This window comes from Ornithorhynchus anatinus, chromosome 4 (assembly GCF_004115215.2).
Source record: "Ornithorhynchus anatinus isolate Pmale09 chromosome 4, mOrnAna1.pri.v4, whole genome shotgun sequence".
Classification (NCBI taxonomy): Eukaryota; Metazoa; Chordata; class Mammalia; order Monotremata; family Ornithorhynchidae; genus Ornithorhynchus; species Ornithorhynchus anatinus.
The window spans coordinates 125,648,103-125,668,004 of record NC_041731.1 but is presented as its reverse complement, the minus strand read 5'-3'; the positions used below and the strand labels follow the sequence as shown (position 1 = coordinate 125,668,004).

General features: G+C 44.3%; 1 protein-coding gene across 3 annotated transcripts in view; it reads right to left on the bottom strand.

The window, feature by feature from the left end:
- Window positions 1-231: 231 nt before the first annotated feature.
- SLC2A9 (solute carrier family 2 member 9) overlaps window positions 232-19,902 on the bottom strand; it is a 304,495-nt gene continuing 284,824 nt past the window's right edge. For all 3 annotated transcript variants that reach the window (XM_039911938.1, XM_039911939.1, XM_029063982.2), the window contains one exon: window positions 232-626. In XM_039911938.1, coding sequence (XP_039767872.1) covers window positions 372-626 — 255 coding nt within the window. In that variant the 3' untranslated portion in view covers window positions 232-371. The remainder of the gene's footprint in view (window positions 627-19,902) is intronic.

Here is a 19,902-nt window from a genome sequence, read left to right as displayed (position 1 = left end):
AGTCCATATCTGTCACTTATTTACATTTCTGTCTCCCCTCTAGACTGTGGCTCTTTGTGGGCAGGGAATGTGTCAGTTAGATTGTTCTATTGTCCTCTCCCAAGCCCAAGCCCTTAGTACAGAGCACTGCACACAGTAAGCACTCAATAAATAGGATTGACTGACTGGCTGACTACCCACAAGGAGCTTCCAATCTAGAGGAAACCCCAGGAATCAACAGTGAGGCAAATCAAAATGGTAAGAGCATTCTATTTTATTAACACTGAACATTACATACATACTGTGGGGACACCCTTGTCTTTCCAAAATGGAAGAACGGGCTTCCCTTTTCTCCCTAGCGAGAGAGAGAAAGAAAGAGAGACAGAGAGAGTTCAAATGATCTTGTTTTGGGCATGTTTGTTTGGGGTAGAAGAAGAGTCCTTACTGGAGTTCTCATTGGCTTTTTCTTCGGACATGGCGACTTCTGTTTTCTCCTCGACTAAATGTGTCTTGTTTCTCTTGGCAAACTGCAAACTGATTTCTGCAAGGGTCCTGTTCTTGGTTTCCGGCAGAACAAAATAGAAATAAACGGCTCCTATTACGCAGATTGCAGCAAAAACCAGGAAGCAATATGTCTCCAGGCCTTTCTGTAGGGAAATTATAAAAGCAAAAAAACCCAAAGATTTCACTCAACAGCTGGAAATCTGGCCAATGTGAAGACATTTATTTAGGAATTGCTCTAAACTAGTGCACAAAAACTCAGACATTTTTATATTTCTTTTCCTAGGAAACAAGTGTCTTCACTTGTACTCTTCCAAGTGTTTAATACAAGGCTTGGCACTAGGGACGTGCTCTACAAATACCACTGATTTGAATTGATTAATTGACAATTGAAGTTCCACTTTCCCTACCAAAAGGCTTAAAAAATTGATATAAGAAAAAAAAAGAAAATTCCATAACCATTCTTCTCTAGCTAACCTTATGCCTCCATGATAACCGAAAGCACAGAGAACCTGGAAGCGGTCAAACAAGCCTTTTACCCCCCAAATAGCAGAGAATGCAGCTATGTATTTTAATTTATCATCTTAGTTCTTAGGCAGTGCTCAGTATTAGACTACATCACAAAACCAGGTCTCCCTTCAGAGAAAAAATTCCTATCAAATCAGTTTATAAATTCTTTTCCTAATCGAAGGAGAATGTGAAAAGGACATTTAACTGTAGGACAGATGTCATGCTCCCACTGCTTCAACTGTCATCTCTACGCAGATGACACCCAAATCTCCATCTCCTCCCCTGTTCTCTCCCCCCCCTCCAGGCTCGTATCTCCTCCCGCCTCCAGGACGTCTCCACCTGGATGTCTGCCCGCCACCTAAAACTCAACATGTCAAAGACTGAGATCCTTATCTTCCCTCCCAAACCCTGTCCTCTCCCTGACTTTCTTGTCACTGTGGATGGCACTACCATCCTTCCTGTCTCACAGGCCTGCAACCTTGCTGTCATCCTTGACTCAGCTCTTTCATTCACCCCACACATCCAATCCGTCACCGAGGCCTGCCGGTCTCACCTTTACAATATCACCAAGATCCGCCCTTTCCTCTCCATCCAAACAGCTATCTTACTGGTACAAGCTCTCATAATATCCTGGCTGGATTATTAAGTCAGCCTTCTCTCTGATCTCCCTTCCTCCTGTCTCTCCCCACTCCAGTCTATTCTTCATTCCGCTGCCCAGATCATCTTCCTACAGAAGCTCTCTGGGCATATCACTCCCCTCCTCAAAAACCTCCAGTGGTTGCCTATCGACCTTCACATGAAACAAAAACTCCTCACTCTTGCCTTCAAAGCTCTCCATCCCCTTGCCCCCTCTCACCTCACCTCCCTTCTCTCCTCCAGCCCAGCCCAGCCCGCACGCTCCGCTCCTCTGCCGCTCACCTCCTCACGGTCCCTCGTTCTCACCTGTCCTGCCATCGACCCCTGGCCCACGTCCTACCACTCACCTGGAATGTCCTCCCTCCTACCTCCGCCAAACTCACTCTCTTCCCCTCTTCAAAGCCCTACGGAGAGCTCACCTCCTCCAGGAGGCCTTTCCAGACTGAGCTCTCTCTTTCCCTCTGCTCTTCATCCCCTCCCCATTCCCCCTTCTCCCTCCCTCTGCTCTAACCCCTTCCCCTCCCCACAGCACTGTTCATATTTGTATATATTATTTATTACTCTATTTTGTTAATGACATGTATCTATGATTCTATGTATCTTGATGATATTTACACCAGACTACTTGTTTTGTTCTGTTTTGTTCTGTTCTCTGTCTCCCCCGTTTAGACTGTGAGCCCATTGTTGGGCAGGGATTGTCTCTATCTGTTGCCGAACTGCACATTCCAAGAGCTTAGTACAGTGCTCTGCACATAGTAAGCGCTCAATTAATATGATTGAATGAAGGAATGCTCAATCAGTGGTACTAATTGTCCTTGTCCACAAGGGGTTTCAGTCTAGACAGATATTAAAACAGATTACAGACAGGGGAAATGGCAGGGTATAATAAGGATATGAACATAAATGCTGCTTAAAAGGTACCGATCCAAGTGCTTAGATGAGGTATTCATTAATTCAATCGTATTTATTGAGCGCTTACTGTGTGCAGAGTGCTGTACTAAGTGCTTGGAAAGTACAATTCAGCAATAGAGACAATCCCTGCCCACAGTGGGCTCACAGTCTAGAAGGGGGAGACAGGCATCAAAACAAATGAATGGGCATCAATAGCATCAATGTAAATAAATAGAATTATAAGTACATATTTACACAAGTGCTGTTGTGGCAGGGGGGAGAGCAACGGGAATGAGTCAGGGCGGTGGGGAGGGGAACAGAAGAAAAGGGGAGCTTAGTCTGGGAAGACCTCCTGGAGGAGGTGAGCCTTCAGTGGGGCTTTGAAATAGGGGGAGGAGTGACTGGTGGATTTGTGGAGGGAGACTATTCCAGGTCAGAGGTAGGACATGGGCCAGGGGTAGACGGCCGGACGGGCGAGAACGAAGTCCAGTGAGAAGATTAACAGCACCAGAGGAGCTAAGTGTGCGGGCTGGGATAGAGAAGGAGACAGAAAGGAGAGGGAGCAGAGGGAAATGAGGATTTAGGGCATAGTATGGGTACATTATTTACCAACTCTGCTATGGTGTACCCTCCAGAGCGCTTAATACAGTGCTCTGCACATTGTAAGGGCTCGAAAAATACGATCAAGGAGGAGATGAGATTATAGGAGTGTTCAGAAGGTGGGGAGATTGGTGGTCTGTCATATATTGAAGCAGTGTGACCTAATAGATAGGACACCGGCCTGGGACTCAGAAGGACCTGGGTTCTAATCCCATCTCTGCCACTTGTCTGCTGTGTGACTTTGGGGAAGTCACTTCACTTCTCTGGGCCTCAGTTTCTTCTTCTGTAAAGTGGGGATTAATAATAATAATAGTAATAATAATGATAATGTTATTTGTTAAAGGGCTTACTGTGTGCCAGGCATTGTACTAACCACTGGGGGGATATAAGCAAACTGGGTCCCACGTGGGGCTCACAGTCTCAATCCCCATTTTACAGATGAGATATCTGAGGCGCAGAGAAATGAAGTGACTTGCCCAAAGGCGCACAGCAGACAAGTGGCAGATCCAGGATTAGATCCACGACCTTCTTCTGATTCCTAGGCCCGGGCCTAGTACACAGAGCACGGGCCCGGGAGCTAGGGGAGCTGGGTTCAAATACCGGCTCTGTCATTTGTCTTCTATGTGACCTTGGGCTAGTCACTTCACTTCTCTCTGCCTCTGTTACCTCATCTGTAAAATGAGGATTACCACTGTGAGCCCCATTTGGATCAGGGACTGTGTCCAGCCTCAACCTCAGCACTTAGTACAGTGCCTGGCACATAGTAAGTGCTTAACAAAGACCATTAAAAACAAAAAGCAAAACAATTTGAACCCTTCTATCTAGATTTTGAGCTCCTTGTGGACAGGGACTGTTTCTAGGGAAGCAGTGTGGCCTAATGGAAAGACTGTGGGACTGGGAATCAGAGGACCTGGTTTCTAATCTCAGTTCTGCCAACTGTCTGCTGTGACCTAGGGCAGGTCTTTTAACTTCTCTGTGTTCATAATAATAATGTTGGTATTTGTTAAGCGCTTACTATGTGCCGAGCACCGTTCTAAGCGCTGGGGTAGATACAGGGTAATCAGGTTGTCCCACGTGAGGCTCGCAGGTAATCCCCATTTTATAGATGAGGTAATTGAGGGACAGAGTGTTGTACTTTCCTCATCTGTAAAATGGGGATTCGATATGTGTTCTCCCTCCTTCTTAGACTGTGAGCCCCCTGTGGGGCAGGGACTGTGTTAAACCTGATTAACTTTTGTCTACCGCAGTTCTTAAAACAGTGCTCGACACAAAATAAGCTCTTAACAAATACTAACAAATACCATAAATATCATTATTATTACCAACTTTCTTGTACTGTACTCTCTGAAGCAGGAGAAGCAACATAACGTAGTGGATAGAGCATGGGCGTGGGAGTCAGAAGGTCATGTGCTCTCATCCCGGCTCTGCCACTTGTCAGCTGTGTGACCTTGGGCAAGTCCCTTCACTTCTCTGGCCTCAGTTACCTCAACTGTAAAGTGAGGATTGAGACTGTGAGCCCCACATGGGACAGGGACTGTGCCCAATCCCATCTGCTTGTATGCAGTTCTTGGCACATAGTATGTGCTTAACAATAACATTATTATTATTATTATTATTAGTAGTATAGTGCTCTGCCCCCCATAAGCTCTCAATAAATACCACTGAATATATTCTGACTCCCAATGTCATGCTCTCCCTCTCTAACAACTGAATTACCTCAAGGGAGATCAAACAGCATCCTCTAAACGTACCACCTTCTTTGTGGTTCTAAGTTAAATGGAAGTTCAAAATATGTGGGAAATCCAATAATAGTCAGAAATAGAACATCTGCAGCAGTGTTGCTTAATGGGAAGAGCACTGACCTGGGAGTCAAGAGGACCTGAGTTCCAATCCTGACTCTGCCACTAATCTGTTGTGTGACCATGGGTCAGTCACTTAACTTCTCTGGGTGTCAGTTACCTCATCTGCAGAATGGGGATTTGTTACCTGTTCTTCCTCCTATTTAGACTGTGAGCCCCCTGTGGGAACTGATTATCTTGTGTCTACTTAGTACAATGCTTGGTACCTACTAGGCACTTAACAGATGCCAGAATTTATTATTATTATCCCAGAATATCTGACTTCCAACCTGGCCGTTGGGACAACACATCCTAAAACTGGGTAAAAACAATCAGTTTTTGAACTTTCTTTTAGAAACATGCATAAAAGCTCTTAGTGAATGTTACATCATTCATTATTTCATTATTTCATTACATGAAAAGGTTGGCATTTTCTGACATTCTAAAAATGGTTTCTGTTTAGAATGTTGTTGAATTGGCTACAAATAGACTGGGCTAAAAATACAATGGTAATTTTTACAAATCACTCTTTGGAGAAAACTGAAAATTATGTGTTCAAATTAAATATCTTTGTAGTTCCATTGTATTTTTGTGAATGGCAAATTAGGGCAAGGCATAGTGTCAAACTAATTGAGCAACTTTACAACCGACTGAATCGGTTTATTTATATCTCTTAAAAGTATCATGTTTCTAAACTGATTGAAGGTTGATTAAGGGTTGAATTTGAATTAAACAGGATGTTGCTGATGATCATTTTGTTTTTGGTTTGACACTGAGCAAACCACCTTCTGTGGAAACTTTTGGCCTGAAGACAATAGGGCTCCAGATATACCAGTTTAAAAAAACAAAGACATATTTTAGAAATACAGAAACATTACTTAATTAAGGCCTAGACTGTGGCAAATTCTTCAATCTTTGTTCATGTAAATTCCCATCTTGAAAAATAAGTTGTTTCCAATATTTAATCTCTCTCAGTGCCAATTCTGGTCTTCCAGAAAATCCCTGCTATCCGAGGGCTGATCATCTTAGTGAAGTGGAAAATATATTTTGAAAAAAAATAAGACAAAGTTGGAAGATCCCATGAGAAACATAGTGGCCTAGTGGATAGAGCATGGGCCTAGGAGTCAGAAGGACCTGGGTTCTCTGCCACTTGTCTGCTGCATGACCCCACCTCCTCACCGTCCCTCGGTCTCGCCCATCCCGCCGTCGATTCCCGGGCCACGTCCTCCCGCGGTCCCGGAACGCCCTCCCTCCTCACCTCCGCCGAACTGATTCTCTTCCCCTCTTCAAAATCCTACTTAAAACTCACCTCCTCCAAGAGGCCTTCCCAGACTGAGCTCCCCTTCTCCCTCTACTCCCTCTACCGCCCCCCCCCCTTCACCTCTCCGCAGCTAAACCCCCTTTTTCCCCTTTTCCCTCTGCTCCTCCACCTCTCCCTTCCCATCCCCACAGCACTGTACTCGTCCGCTCGACTGTATATATTTTCGTTACCCTATTTATTTTGTTAATGAATTGTACATCGCCTTGATTCTATTTAGTTGCCATTGTTTTTACGAGATGTTCTTCCCCTTGACTCTATTTATTGTCATTGTTCTCGTCTGTCCGTCTCCCCCGATTAGACCGTAAGCCCGTCAAACGGCAGGGACTGTCTCTATCTGTTGCCGACTTGTTCATTCCAAGCTCTTAGGACAGTGCTCTGCACATAGTAAGCGCTCAATAAATACTATTGAATGAATGAATGAAGTCACTTAACTTCTGTTACCTCATCTGTAAAATGGGGATGAAGGCTGTGAGCCCCATGTTGGACAGGGACTCTGTCCAAACTGATTAGCTTGTATCCAGCCCAGTGCTAACTACAGTGCCTGGCACATTGTAAGCACTTAACAAATGCCTCTATTAATCCCGGCTCTGCTACATGTCTGCTTTGACCTTGGGGAAGCCACTTAACTTCTCTGTGCCTCAGCTACCTCATCTGTAAAATGGGGATTAAGACTGTGAACCCCATGTGGGACAACGTGATTACCTTGTATCTACCCCAGTGCTTAGAACAGAGCTTGGCACATAGTAAGTGCTTAAGAAATACCATCATTATTATTATTATGACTGAGTTTTTTTTAATGCTTCACTATGTCTGGTAATCTCTTTCCCCTTTCTCTCAATCTCTTATAATTTCCTATTCTCTTCTGTGTTGGAGCCTCACTGAATGAAATCTTGGTTATAATGGGAATGATATATGGCCAGCTCTCTCTTCTTCTATTGAGAAGCCACATGGAATAGTAGATAGAGCATGGACCTGAGAGTCAGAAGGTCATGGGTTCTAATCCCGGCTCTACCACTTGTGTGACCTGGGAAAGTCATTTCACTTGTCTGTGCCTCAGTTACCTCATCTGGAAAATGGGGATTGAGACTGTGTGCCCTACAGGGACCGGAACTGTGTCCAAGTTGATTTACTTGTATCCACCCCAGAGGTTAGTACAGTGCCTGGTACACAGTAAGCGCTTAAAATGTGCTATCATTATTATTACCTAAGCAGGCATCCAGTTGAGTTGCAGTGTTTGGGGCTGAGGGCGTGGGATGGCAGCTGTGGACATTCAGAACGAGGGGACCGTTCACTCGCACACCCATCCTTTGACCAATAGGGGATTTTTCCATGAATCGCTAGAGACCATAAAGGTGGTATTTATTACACATATATGATATCAATTAATAGATCGATCATATTTATTGAGCATCTTGATGTGTATAGAGAAAGGTAGTTAATGATTGGAAACATACACTATACCAACAGAAGAGAATTGATAGACACATTCCCTGCCCACATCAAACTTAAAGTCAGGAGCTTAGAGTCTCCTATATCCTAAACACTGTGCTAGGCACTGGGGCAAGTACAGGGTAATCAAATCAGGCATATTCCCTTCCCAACAGTTTAAGAAGAAGGAAGAAGTGTGTATCACTGCCCCCCTTTTTTGGATGAGGAAACTGAGGCACCCAGAAGTTGTGACTTGGGTGATATTAAGAGAAGCAGGGTAACATTGGAAAGAGCATGGGCCAGGAAGTTGGGAGACCTGCATTCTAATCCTTGCTCGGGCACTTACATGCTGTGTGGCCTTAGGAAGTCACTTTGTCTGTGCCTTAGCATCCTCGTCTGTAAAATGGGGATTAAATACCTGTTCTCCCTCCTCCACTAGACTGTAAACTATATATGGGACAGGGACTGTGTGTAACCTCCGTATCTAGTATCTACCCCAGTGCTTAGTAGAGTTCTTGGTAATAATACTAATAATAATAATGGCATTTGTTAAGCACTTACTATGTACCAGGCACTGTACTAAGTGCTGGGGTGGATACAAGCAGATGGGGTTAGACACATTTCCTGTCCCAGGAGGGACTCACAATTTTGATCCCTATTTTACAGATGAGGTATCTGATGCACAAAGAAGTGAAGGGTGACTTGCCCAAGGTCACACAGCAGGCAAGTGGCAGAGCAGGGATTAGAACCCATGACCTTCTGACTCCCAGGTCCATCCTCTATCCACTAGGCCATGCTGCTCCTAGTAAGCACTTTAGAAATGCCACAACTTATTATTATTAATTTTATTATTTTTACTAGTATTATTACTATCCTTGTCTAGGTTTCCATGGGCAGAGCTAAGACTAGAACCCAAGTATTATGCTTGCTCCACCAAATGCAAGCCTGGCCTAAGCTTGCCAAATTGATAGCTCTAAGGAAATCCAGCTACCCCTTTGAGAGTCCGGAACTGTCTGTTTATTGTTCTATTGTACTCTCCCAATCACTTAGTGCTTTGCACACAATAAGAGCTGAATAAATATGATTGAACAAAGCAGGCGCATCATATGGGCACATGGACAAAGGTCCTCTGTGGGAGTTTACAGGACCCGCTTCGAAGGAAGCAGTGTGGCCTAATGGATAGAGAGTATAGGCCTGAGAGTCAGAAGGACCCGAGTTCTAAACCCAGTTCTGCCACTTGTCTGCTGGAAGACCCTAGGCAAGTCACTTCACTTCTCTGGGCCTCAGTGACCTCATCTGTAAAATGACGAGTAAGATTGTGAACCCTGTGTGGGATGTAGACTGTGTACAACCCGATTTGCTTGTATCCACCCCAGTGCTTAGAACAATGCCTGGCACATAGTAAATGCTTAACAAATAACATTAAAAAAACAAACAAACCACATCCGTGCTCTAGCTACTATTCCATGTGGCTCCTCAATAGAAAAAGAGAGAGCTGGCCTTGTGTCATTCCCATTATGACCAAGATTTCTTTCAGTGAGGCTCCAATATGTAAAAGAATAGGGGATTATAGGAGATAGAGAGAAAGGGGAAAGCGATTACCAGACATAGTGAGGCATTAAAAAATACTTCAGTAACTTAATCACCATCATCATCATCATGATGTCCTTGTGTCCCTTGCTGCCTGTGAGGCAGTTGCAGCTCCCTACTAGATTCCCTTAAACCAGGCACCGCTTCTGAGCCACTTCACTCAGCAACAAGAGCCAATTGGAGGGATACAGGATGGAGAAAATAAAAATCCCAGACCTAAAGGTGTCCAGTGCCATGATTGTACAGGTCTGAGAACCATGTGGCCTGGGAAAAAAATAAAAAAAACAGCACCTGATCCCATCCACCCATCCTGACTTCATCTTAAAAATGATCCAGAGTTTGAAAATTCCCATTAGAAGATTGAGGATACACACAAAAATAGATCATTAGATATCAACCTTCAGTTGTATCATTTACTTGCCCTTGGTGCTCTTGGGCTGTCAAAGTAATAATAATAATAACAACGATAATGATGGTATTTGTTAAATGCTATGTGCCAAGCACTGTTCTAAACTCTGGGGTGGATTAAGGTAATCAGGTTGTCCCACGTGGGGCTCACAGTCTTAATCCCCATTTTTACAGATGAGGTAACTGAGTCACAGAGAAGTTAAGTGGCTCGCCCAAGGTCACGCAGCAGACAAGTGGCAGAGCCGGGATTAGAACCCTTGTCCTCTGACTCCCAAGTCCATGCTCTTTCCACTAAGCCACGTTACTTTACTACTAAGCCACACTGCTTCTCAGCAGGAGTCATTCATTCGTTGGATCATACTTATTGAGTGCTTACTGTGCTTGCATACTAAGCACTTGAGAGAGTATAATATAACAATAAACAGACACGTTCCTTGCCACGACAAGCTTAGTCTTTAGGTAGCTTGAAAGAAAAGTCATTAAAAATACAGGCAGATATGGGACCAGTGCCTTAGGCTTCCCTGGTGTTCTATGAAGGTGAATGAAGGTCAAAGAAACTTTCTGACTTGGATTTTTCCTGCTCTGTTTTTGCAGTGAAATTTTGGCGGCCGCCCACACGGTGTTAATTCATCCGTGGTTCAAGTAGGAAGCTGCAGTGAGTCAACGAAAGGGCCAGGGTTGTGTTTAAATAATTGATGCTAAGGTTTTGCATCATTTCTCCTGAAGGGTTGTAACTCAGGATTGAAAGAGATCTTCAAAGCAGCCAATGTTCCGTTTTATAGGGCGCTTTTTCAGGAAAGTCAGTATGAAGAAGAATAGGTGAGGAAGGTGAATCGTGAGCTGAGGCTGGGAAGGTAATGACAGCCCTCTCCTACCTCACCTCCTTTCTCTCCTTTTACATCCCAGCCCGCACACTCCGCTCCTCTGGTGCCGCTAACCTTCTCACTGGGCCTCCATCTTGCTTATCTCGCCGCTGACTCCTGGCCCATGTCCTACCTCTGGCCTGGAACACCCTCCCTCCTCAAATCCACCAGACAATCATTCTTACCTCCTTTAAAGCCCTATTAAAGGTGCACCTCCTCCAAGAGGCCTTCCCAGACTAAGCCCCACTTTTCCTCAGCTCCCACTCCCTTCCACGTCACCCTGACTCGCTCCCTTTACCCTTTCCCCCTCTCCCCACCCAAAGCACATATGTATATATGCATATATCTATAATCCTATTTAAGTATATTGATGCCTGGGACTGGTACTGATGTCTGTCTCATCTCTAGAATGTGAGCCCATTGTGGGCAGGGATTGTCTCTCTTTACTGCTGTATTGTACTTTCTAAGCGCTTAGTACAGCGCTCTGCACACAGTAAGTGCTCAATAATTATGAAGGAATGAACTGAAGTAGGAGAGAGAGGAGGCAGGAAGGTCAGGCAAGGAGGCTCAGAGTAATAGCCGTTTGGATGGAAAGGAAAGGGTGGATTTTCAAAACATTGTGAAGGTCGAATTGGCAGGATTTGGTGGCAGATTGAATATAATAATAATAATAATTGTGGTATTTGTCAAGTGTTTTCTATGTGTTAAGCACTGTTCTAAGTGCCGGGAGAGATACATTTAGTAAACAGGGAATGTGTCTGTTGCTCTATTGTACTCTCCCAAGCGCTTAATGAAATGTCCATCACCTTGATTCTATGTATTTGCTATTGTTTTAATGAGATGCTCATCCCCTTGATTCTATTTATTGCTACTGTCCTTGTCTGTCCGTCTCCCCCGATTAGACTGTAAGCCCGTCAAAGGGCAGGGACCGTCTCTATCTGTTGCCTATTTGTACAGTCCAAGCGCCTAGTACAGTGCTCTGCACATAGTAAGCGCTCAATAAATACTATTGAATGAATGAATGAATGCACACAGTAAGCACTCAGTAAATATGATTGACTGAATACTGGCTCCTAGGTCTCCTGGCTACCAGGGTGAGCTCACTGGAGTTTGGGGGAAGAGAAAGAGGAAAGGGAAAGAGGTGTTCTTTTCCGCCCCCTTGTAAGCCTGGCAGAAGGTCAGCGTCTTTTGAAATCTGATAATAAGCTGCAAATAAGTGGGAAGGAAAGCAGAAACTATTTTTTTCTCCTGCTTCCTGTGAATTCCCAGTAAAAGCCAGGTGGGATCCTGATGTGCCCTGTCGCTTCTTAGAGAACAATGCTAAAATGCATGGCCTCATTTCATTAAATCTGAACAGGCCCTCCTTATTCAGTGGATCTGAACAGGAATGGACAATGAAACAGGGACACGGATTTTCTCCAGTGAACAAATATTAACACTCTCTTCACCTTCAGAACCATTTGTGGTCATTGTAGCTGACAACATTTTCCACCAGAGAATTCTTTAGGCATATTCAGGTCTAAGGAATACGAATTCTGATCCATTAATAAGCATTATGGTTGATTAAAATCCCTTAGATTGAGGTCTTTGCTCCTCCTAAGAAAAGCTAGAGAAATATGATGTTTCAATAAACCTTGCATAGACTAAGTTACTTCTACAGCAAGAGTCATTACAATTTAATGATTAACAAGGGCCATCACTAATTCTCTTGACGTTCTCTTAATGCTTTCAAAAATAGGTCTGTTTTAGCCCATTCTATAGTTGAATCAAAATTTCACAGTACTATTCGTTGCTGAGAGAGGATGAGGAAATTAGACATAGTCTGAACTGTAAAATGAGTTAATTACACACCAATATGAACGCAATACAGTTCATTTGGTGGTGTGCTATGGAAGATTAGAATTTTCTTTCCCCTTTCCCCTTGTGCACTGTTTAATTTGCAAATACATAGGAAAACTGTCCCTGGGTATCTATGATTAGTAAACATTTCTGCATGACACTGGTTAATTAGAAGAGCTTTTGACACATCTTTTTTTTTCTGTCAATTCCGTGAAAACACAGATTGAGGAAAGAATCAGAAACATGGCTTTTTACTTCAAATTTTACTTATTTTAGCTTTTTTACCCATGGGGGCTTAAAGCATTTTCTGCATTTGAGAAGCAGCAAGGCCTAGTGGAAAGATCATCATCCTGGGAGTTGGAGCCCCAGGGTTCTAGTTCTGAGTCCACCATTTGCCTGCTGTGTGACCTTGGGTAAATCACTTGGCTTCTCTGCGCCTTAGTTTCCTCCTCTGTAAAGCGGGAATAAAATACCTGTTCACCCTCCTCCTCAGTTTATAAGTCCCTTGTGGGACAGGGACTCTATCCCCACTCTGCCCCTTGTCAGCTGTGTGACTGTGGGCAAGTCACTTCACTTTTCTGTGCCTCAGTTCCCTCATCTGTAAAATGGGGGTGAAGACTGTGAGCCTCAGGTGGGACAACTTCATTCCCCTCTATCTCCCCCAGCGCTTAGAACAGTGCTCTGCACGTAGTAAGCGCTTAACAAATACCAACATTATTACCGCTGCACTTCGTACAGTGCTTGTCTCAAGGTGAACACTTAACAAATACCACAATTATTATTAATTGAATAAAAACCTCTTTAGTTCTCCTATCATCTCTATGGAATATCTACGAATTGCCCATTACTGTGCATCTATTTTAGAGAGGGTGAAAAGGAAATCTAGGAGATTTAAGCAGCTTGACCTTGCTCCCTGCCTCAATGGCTAGGGTTTTATTATCTATCAGGAAAAACTCATCGATTCACTCCACGGGTTATTTGTTTAACCATCACAATAAAATCTCAGGCACTCTACCTAAGCCCACTGTTGGATTTTTGTCACGTGCCTTGCAAATTTTATCAATCAGTCAATTAGAAAAGCAGCATAGCCAGAGAAGCAGTGTGGCCTAGTGGAAAGAGCACAGGCCTGGGAGTTTGAAGTTTATTTATATTTATTGCCATTGTTCTTGTCTGTCTGTCTCCCTCGATTAGACTGTAAGCCCGTCAAAGGACAGGGACTGTATCTGTTACCGATTTGTACATTCCCAGCGCTTAGTACAGTGCTCCGCACATAGTAAGCCCTCAATAAATACTACTGAATGAATGAATGAAGGGCCTGGGTTCATTCATTCATTCATTTGTATTGAGCGCTTACTATGTGCAGAGCACTGTACTAAGCACTTGGGAGAGTACAATACAGCTAAACAGTCACATTCCCTGCCTACAATGGGCTTACTGTCTAGAGTGGGGGAGGCAGACATCAATACAAATGAATAAAATAACAGATATGTACGGAAGTATCGTGGGGCTGGTCGGGGAGAAAGCAAAGGGAACAAGTCAGGGTGGTGCAGAAGGGAGTGGGAGATGAGGGAAAGTGGGGTTTAGTCTGGGAAGGCCTCTTGGAGGAGATGGGCCTTCAGAAAGGCTTTGAAGGTGGGGAGAGAGTAATTTCCTGTTGGATTTGAGGAGAGAGAGCATTCCAGGCCAGAGGCAGGACGTGGGCTACGGGTGGTTGGCGAGACAGAAGAGATGGTGTCACAGTGAGAAGGTTAGCACTAGAGGAGTGAAGCGTGTGGGATGGGATGTAGAAGGTTCTAATCCCAGCTCCTCTGCTAATCTGCTGTGTGACCTTGGGCAATCACTTAACTTCTCTGGGCCTCAGTTACCTCATCTTTAAAATGGGGATTAAGACTGTGAGCCCTAAGTGGGACAGGGATCGTGTCCATCCTGATTACCTTTTATCTATCCCAGTGCTTAGAACAGTACCTGCCAAATACCATGAAAAAAAAATCAGTGACATTCATTGAGTGATTGTTGTGTGCAGAGCACTGTACTAAGCACTTGGGAGAGTACAGTAGAGTTGGTAGATATGATCCTTGGCTTCAAGGAGCATAGAGTCTAATGGAGTGGCTTACAACACTGTAGTAAACAAGAGCCCAAAGATAAATGGGAACTTTTACAGCCTGGCCTCACGGGAACCTAAACATCGTCGTTTATTTTCTAGTTTACTCCAATCAAGATATATTTGCATACCATGGCGTGAAATGGAATTGCTGGGTTTCAGAGAGAAGCCTGAAAAATTACTTGTGATCTTATCTTGGGAAAAGCTGTCCCTGAAGACAAATTACTCCGAGATCTTTACTTTCTACATTCTTGACCGATTTAGTTTCAGAATCGAGGTGCAAAATCTCATCTTAAGCAACCATAAATGGCACATTTCCCACCTTCCCTCTTCCCTCTCCTTAAATCGACACCACGCTTTGCTGCAGCATGGCTTAGCGGAAAGAGCACGGGCTTAGGAGTCAGAGGACGTGGGTTCTAATCCCGGCTCTGGCACTTTTCTGCTGTGTGACCTTGGGCAAGCCACTTAACTTCTCTGTGCCTCAGTTACCTCATCTGTAAAATGGGGATTAAGACTGTGAGCCCCACGTAGGACAACCTGATTACCTTGTAACTATCCCAGTGCTTAGAACAGTGCTTGGCACATAGTAAGCCCCTAATAAATACCATTATTATTATTATTACCCAAAGAGTTTGCAGGCAAGAACTAGGGTTTGGTATGGAACTATAATTGAGAGCAGCATCGCCTAATTGAAAGAGTACAAGCCCAGGAGTCAGAGGACCTGGGTTCTAATCCAGATCCGCCCCTTGTCTGCGGTGGGACTTTGGGCAAATCGCTTAACTTCTTTATGACTCAGTTTCCTCATCTGTAAAATGGAGATTCAACACTTAATCACCCTTCCCCTTAGACTATGAGACCTAAGTGGGACAGGGACTGTGCCTAACCTGATTATCTGGTACCTACCCCATTCATTCGATCGTATTTTTTGAACGCTTACTGTGTGCAGAGCACTGTACTAAGCGCTTGGAATGTACAATTCGTCAACAGACAATCCCTGCCCAACAACGGGCTCACGGTCTAAAAAATGTTTTGCACATATTAATCAATCAATCGTAATCTGTCGAGCACTTACTAATTGCGGAACACTCGACGGACAGAGTTGGTAGACACGTTCCCTGCCCACTACGAGCTTACACAGAGTAGACACTTGAGAAATATCACAGTTGTTAACTATGATCCTGAAACTCATGGCCACTTTGCAAATCTCACCTTTTATTCCCGTTGTCCCTAGGGGCCAGATCCACCCATCAGCATGCCTTATAAGCAGCCGCCTGTATCTAGGCCTCAGGATTTGAGGAAAGGCTGATCTAAGGACTCCCCTTAGGACTGGCTTGTCAGATGCTGTCAACATGCACAGATCACTGATAGGAAGGCCCACCTCCTCCAAGAGGCCTTCTCTGACTGAGCCCTCATTTCCTTTTCTCCCACTCCCTTCTGCATCACCCTGATTTCTCCCTTTACTCTCCCCTCCTTGCCCCGCCTTCGGCCCCACAGCACTTCTATAGATTGCCGTAATTTATATCAATGTCAGTCTCCCCCTCTAGACTGTAAGCTTGTTGTAGACAGGGAATATATCTGCCATACCGTACTCTCCCAAGCGCTCAGTACAGTGCTCTGCGGAGAGTAAGAGCTCAATAAATACGACTGATTGATTGACCGCCCATGAAATGCAGAATACTAGCCACAAACACTTCAGGTTTGGGTGTACTGGATGGTTTTTGACTCAAGGTGAGAATGAGCGACGTGCATTTTTGAACAGTGTTTTCCTACCCAAGAATTTACTGATGGTTTCAACACTTCCCACGTGTTTTCTCTGCCTTATTTATCGGCCGATACTCGTCATCCCCTAACACGTCTACTATCTCTGTTATACTGTACTCTCCCAAGTGCACAGAGCAGCAGCATGGCACAGGGGCTAGAGCATGGACCTCTGGCAGTCAGAAGGATCTGAGTTATTATGTCGGTATTTATGTTGGTATTTGTTAAGCGCTTACTATGTGCAGAGCACTGTTCTAAGCGCTGGGGTAGACACAGGGGAATCAGGTTGTCCCACGTGGGGCTCACAGTCTTCATCCCCATTTTACAGATGAGGTAACTGAGGCACAGAGAAGTTAAGTGACTTGCCCACAGTCACACAGCTGACAAGTGGCAGAGCTGGGATTCGAACTCATGACCTCTGACTCCAAAGCCCGTGCTCTTTCCACTGAGCCACGCTGCTTCTCCGTTCTAATCTTGGCTCTGCTGCGTGTTTGCTGTGTCACCTTGGGCAAATCAACTCACTTCTCTGGGCCTCAGTTTCCTCATCTGTAAAATGGGGATTGAGTCTGTGAACCCTATGTGGGACGGGGACTGCATCCAATCCTATTTGCTTGTACCTACCCCAGCGCTTAGTATAGTGCCTGGCACCTAGTCAGTACTTGACAAATACCACTATTATTATTATTAAATAATAGTAAATACTGAATAAATTGATATGCCTAGGAGAAGCAGCAGGGCCTGATGGATAGAGAGAAGTAAAGTGACCTGCACAGGGTCACACGGCAGGTAAGTTGCCCTAGCCCATTTTTGTCTTGTCTACCTCCAACCCCTTTGTCACATTGTTCCCCAAGACCTGGAACTCTGTTCCCCGGTCATATCTGCCAGAACCTCCACAGCCTTCCTAAAATCACATCTCCAATCAATCAATCAATCAATCAAAGTGCTTAGTACAGTGGTCTGCATATAGTAAGCACTCAATAAATATGATTGCCTGAATTTATTGAGTCCTTACTGTGTGCAGAGCACTGTACTAAGCACTTGGGAGAGTCCAATATAACAGATTTGATATATGCAACCCCTGCTCTCAAGGAACCTTTCTTGACTAGCATTCATTCATTCAATCATATTTATTGAGCACTCGCTGTGTACAAAGCACTGTACTAAGTGTTTGGGAAAGTAAAATTCAACAACAGACACATTTCCTGACCACAGTGAGCTCACAGTCAAGTGGGGAAGAGCTCACAGTACCCAAATCTCCAAATCTTAATCCTACAGCTACCTCTTGCATGCAAATCTTTACTTAGTTATGCCCACCTTCAGTATTTGTGGATATAGACATATGAGCCCGTTGCCCATTGGGTAGGGATTGTCTCTATTTGTTGCCAAATTGTACTTTCCAAAGCGCTTAGTACAGTGCTCTGCACAAAGTAAGCACTCAATAAATACGATTGAATGAATGAATGAATTAAATTGAAGATTTCATTTTATTTATTCTGATTTTATTTTATTAAGAGATGCAGCATGGCTTAGTGAATAGGTCATGGGCCTGGGAGTCAGAAGGACCTTTCCAAGCGCTTAGTACAGTGCTCTGCACACAGTAAATGCTCAATGAAGACAACTGAATGAATGAATGACATAGGTTCTAATCCTGACTCCGCCAATTGTCGGCAAGTCATTTCATCTCTCTGGGCCTCAGTTACCTCATCTGTAAAATGGGGATTAAGATGGTGAGCCCCATGTGGGACGGGGACTGTGTCCAACCTGATCTGCTCCCCCGATTAGACCGTAAGCCCGTCAAAGGGCAGGGACTGTCTCTATCTGTTACTGATTTGTCCATTCCAAGCGCTTAGTACAGTGCTGTGCACATAGTAAGCGCTCAATAAATACTATTGAATTAATGAATGAATGAATCTGCTTGTATCCATCCCAGAACTTAGTACAGTGCCTGGCAAATAGTAAGCACTTAACAAATCTTATTATTATTATTACCCTGCTTGAGAATATTTCCATACATCCCTCTCCATCCAGAGTGGCAGTTCCTTATGGGAGGGGAAAGTGTCTACCAATTCTACTGTACTGTTTTCTCCTAATCAAAGAGTGGTATTTAATAAACATTTACTGTGTGCAGAGCGCTGTGCTAAGCACTTGGGAAAAATACGATATAATAGTTTTGGTAGATATGCCACCTGTACATAAGGAATGTATAGTCTAGAGGGGGAAAAGACAATAAAATATATTACAAATAGGGGAAATGGCTGAGTATCAGGACATGTAAATAGAGACAGATGCAAGTGCCTAGGCAATACAGAAGGGAGGGCGGGTTGGGGAAGGTGATCAGGGCAGGGCATAGAAATGCTCTCTCAAAATCATCATTTGATTGATTGACTGGACTCAGTAGTAGCTCAATGAATACAGTGCTCTGCACATAGTAAGCGCTCAATAAATACCACTGAATGAATGAATGAATAGCATTACTACTAAACCAATTTCTGTGTTGAACTCATCAAATGGAGGCGGATGGAAGCATTACTAGAATGAGGGAAACCAATGTTGCTGACTCTGAAAAAAGCAGCCTGAAATTCCTGACATTTTAGCTTATTTTTCTCCAAAAAACATTCAGGACATGTCACCTTGCACCTCTAAAAGCTCCAGTGGTTGCATACAAATAAAAACTCCTCACCATTGGCTTTAAAGGTGTCACCTTGCCCCCTCCTACCTCACCTCACTTCTCTCCTTCTATAACCCAGCCTGCACACTTTGCTCCTCCGGCGCCACTAACTTTTTCACTGGGCCTCCATCTCGCCTGTCTCGCTGCCGACCCCGGCCCACATCCCACCTAGGGCCTGGAATGCCCTCTGTCCTCAAATCCGACAGACAGTGACTCCCCCCTCCCCACTTCAAAGCCTTTCTGAAGGCCCTTCTTCTTCTTCAAGAAGCCTTCCCAGACTAAGCCCCACCTTTCCTCATCTCCCACTACCTTCTGCTTTGCCCTGATTTGGTCCCCTTGCTCTTCCCCTCTCTCAGCCCCACAGCACTTATAATAATAATAATAATAATAATGATGTTGGTTTGTGTTAAGCGCTTACTATGTGCAGAGCACTGTTCTAAGCTCTGGGGGAGATACAGGGTAATCAGGTTGTCCCACGTGAGGCTCACAGTCTTAATCCCCATTTTACAGATGAGGGAACTGAGGCACAGAGAAGTGAAGTGACTTGCCCACAGTCCCACAGCTGACAAGCACTTATGCACATATCTGTAATTTATTTGTATTGCTGTCTGTCTCCCCACCTCTGGACTTAAGCTCATTTTGGTCAGGGATTGTGTCTGTATATTGTTGGGAATGTGTCCGTATATTGTTGCGTGGTACTCTCCCAAATGTTTAGTACAGAGCTCTGCACACAGTAAGCACTCAATAAATAAATGAATGAATGAATCCTTAACAGTGCAGCCATAATATCTAAATGCCACTTTGGCGCTGCGTGGTGGACGAACAATGGCAGGTAAATATGCAGAATTACTCCCTAAGTTAGCATCGTGTAGTTTTGTGGTTGTGGTGACTGTCACAAGGGATAAGGAAGAAGCATGTTCTAGTAGATAGAGCACAAGCCTGGAAGTCAGAAGGACCTGGGTTCTAGAATG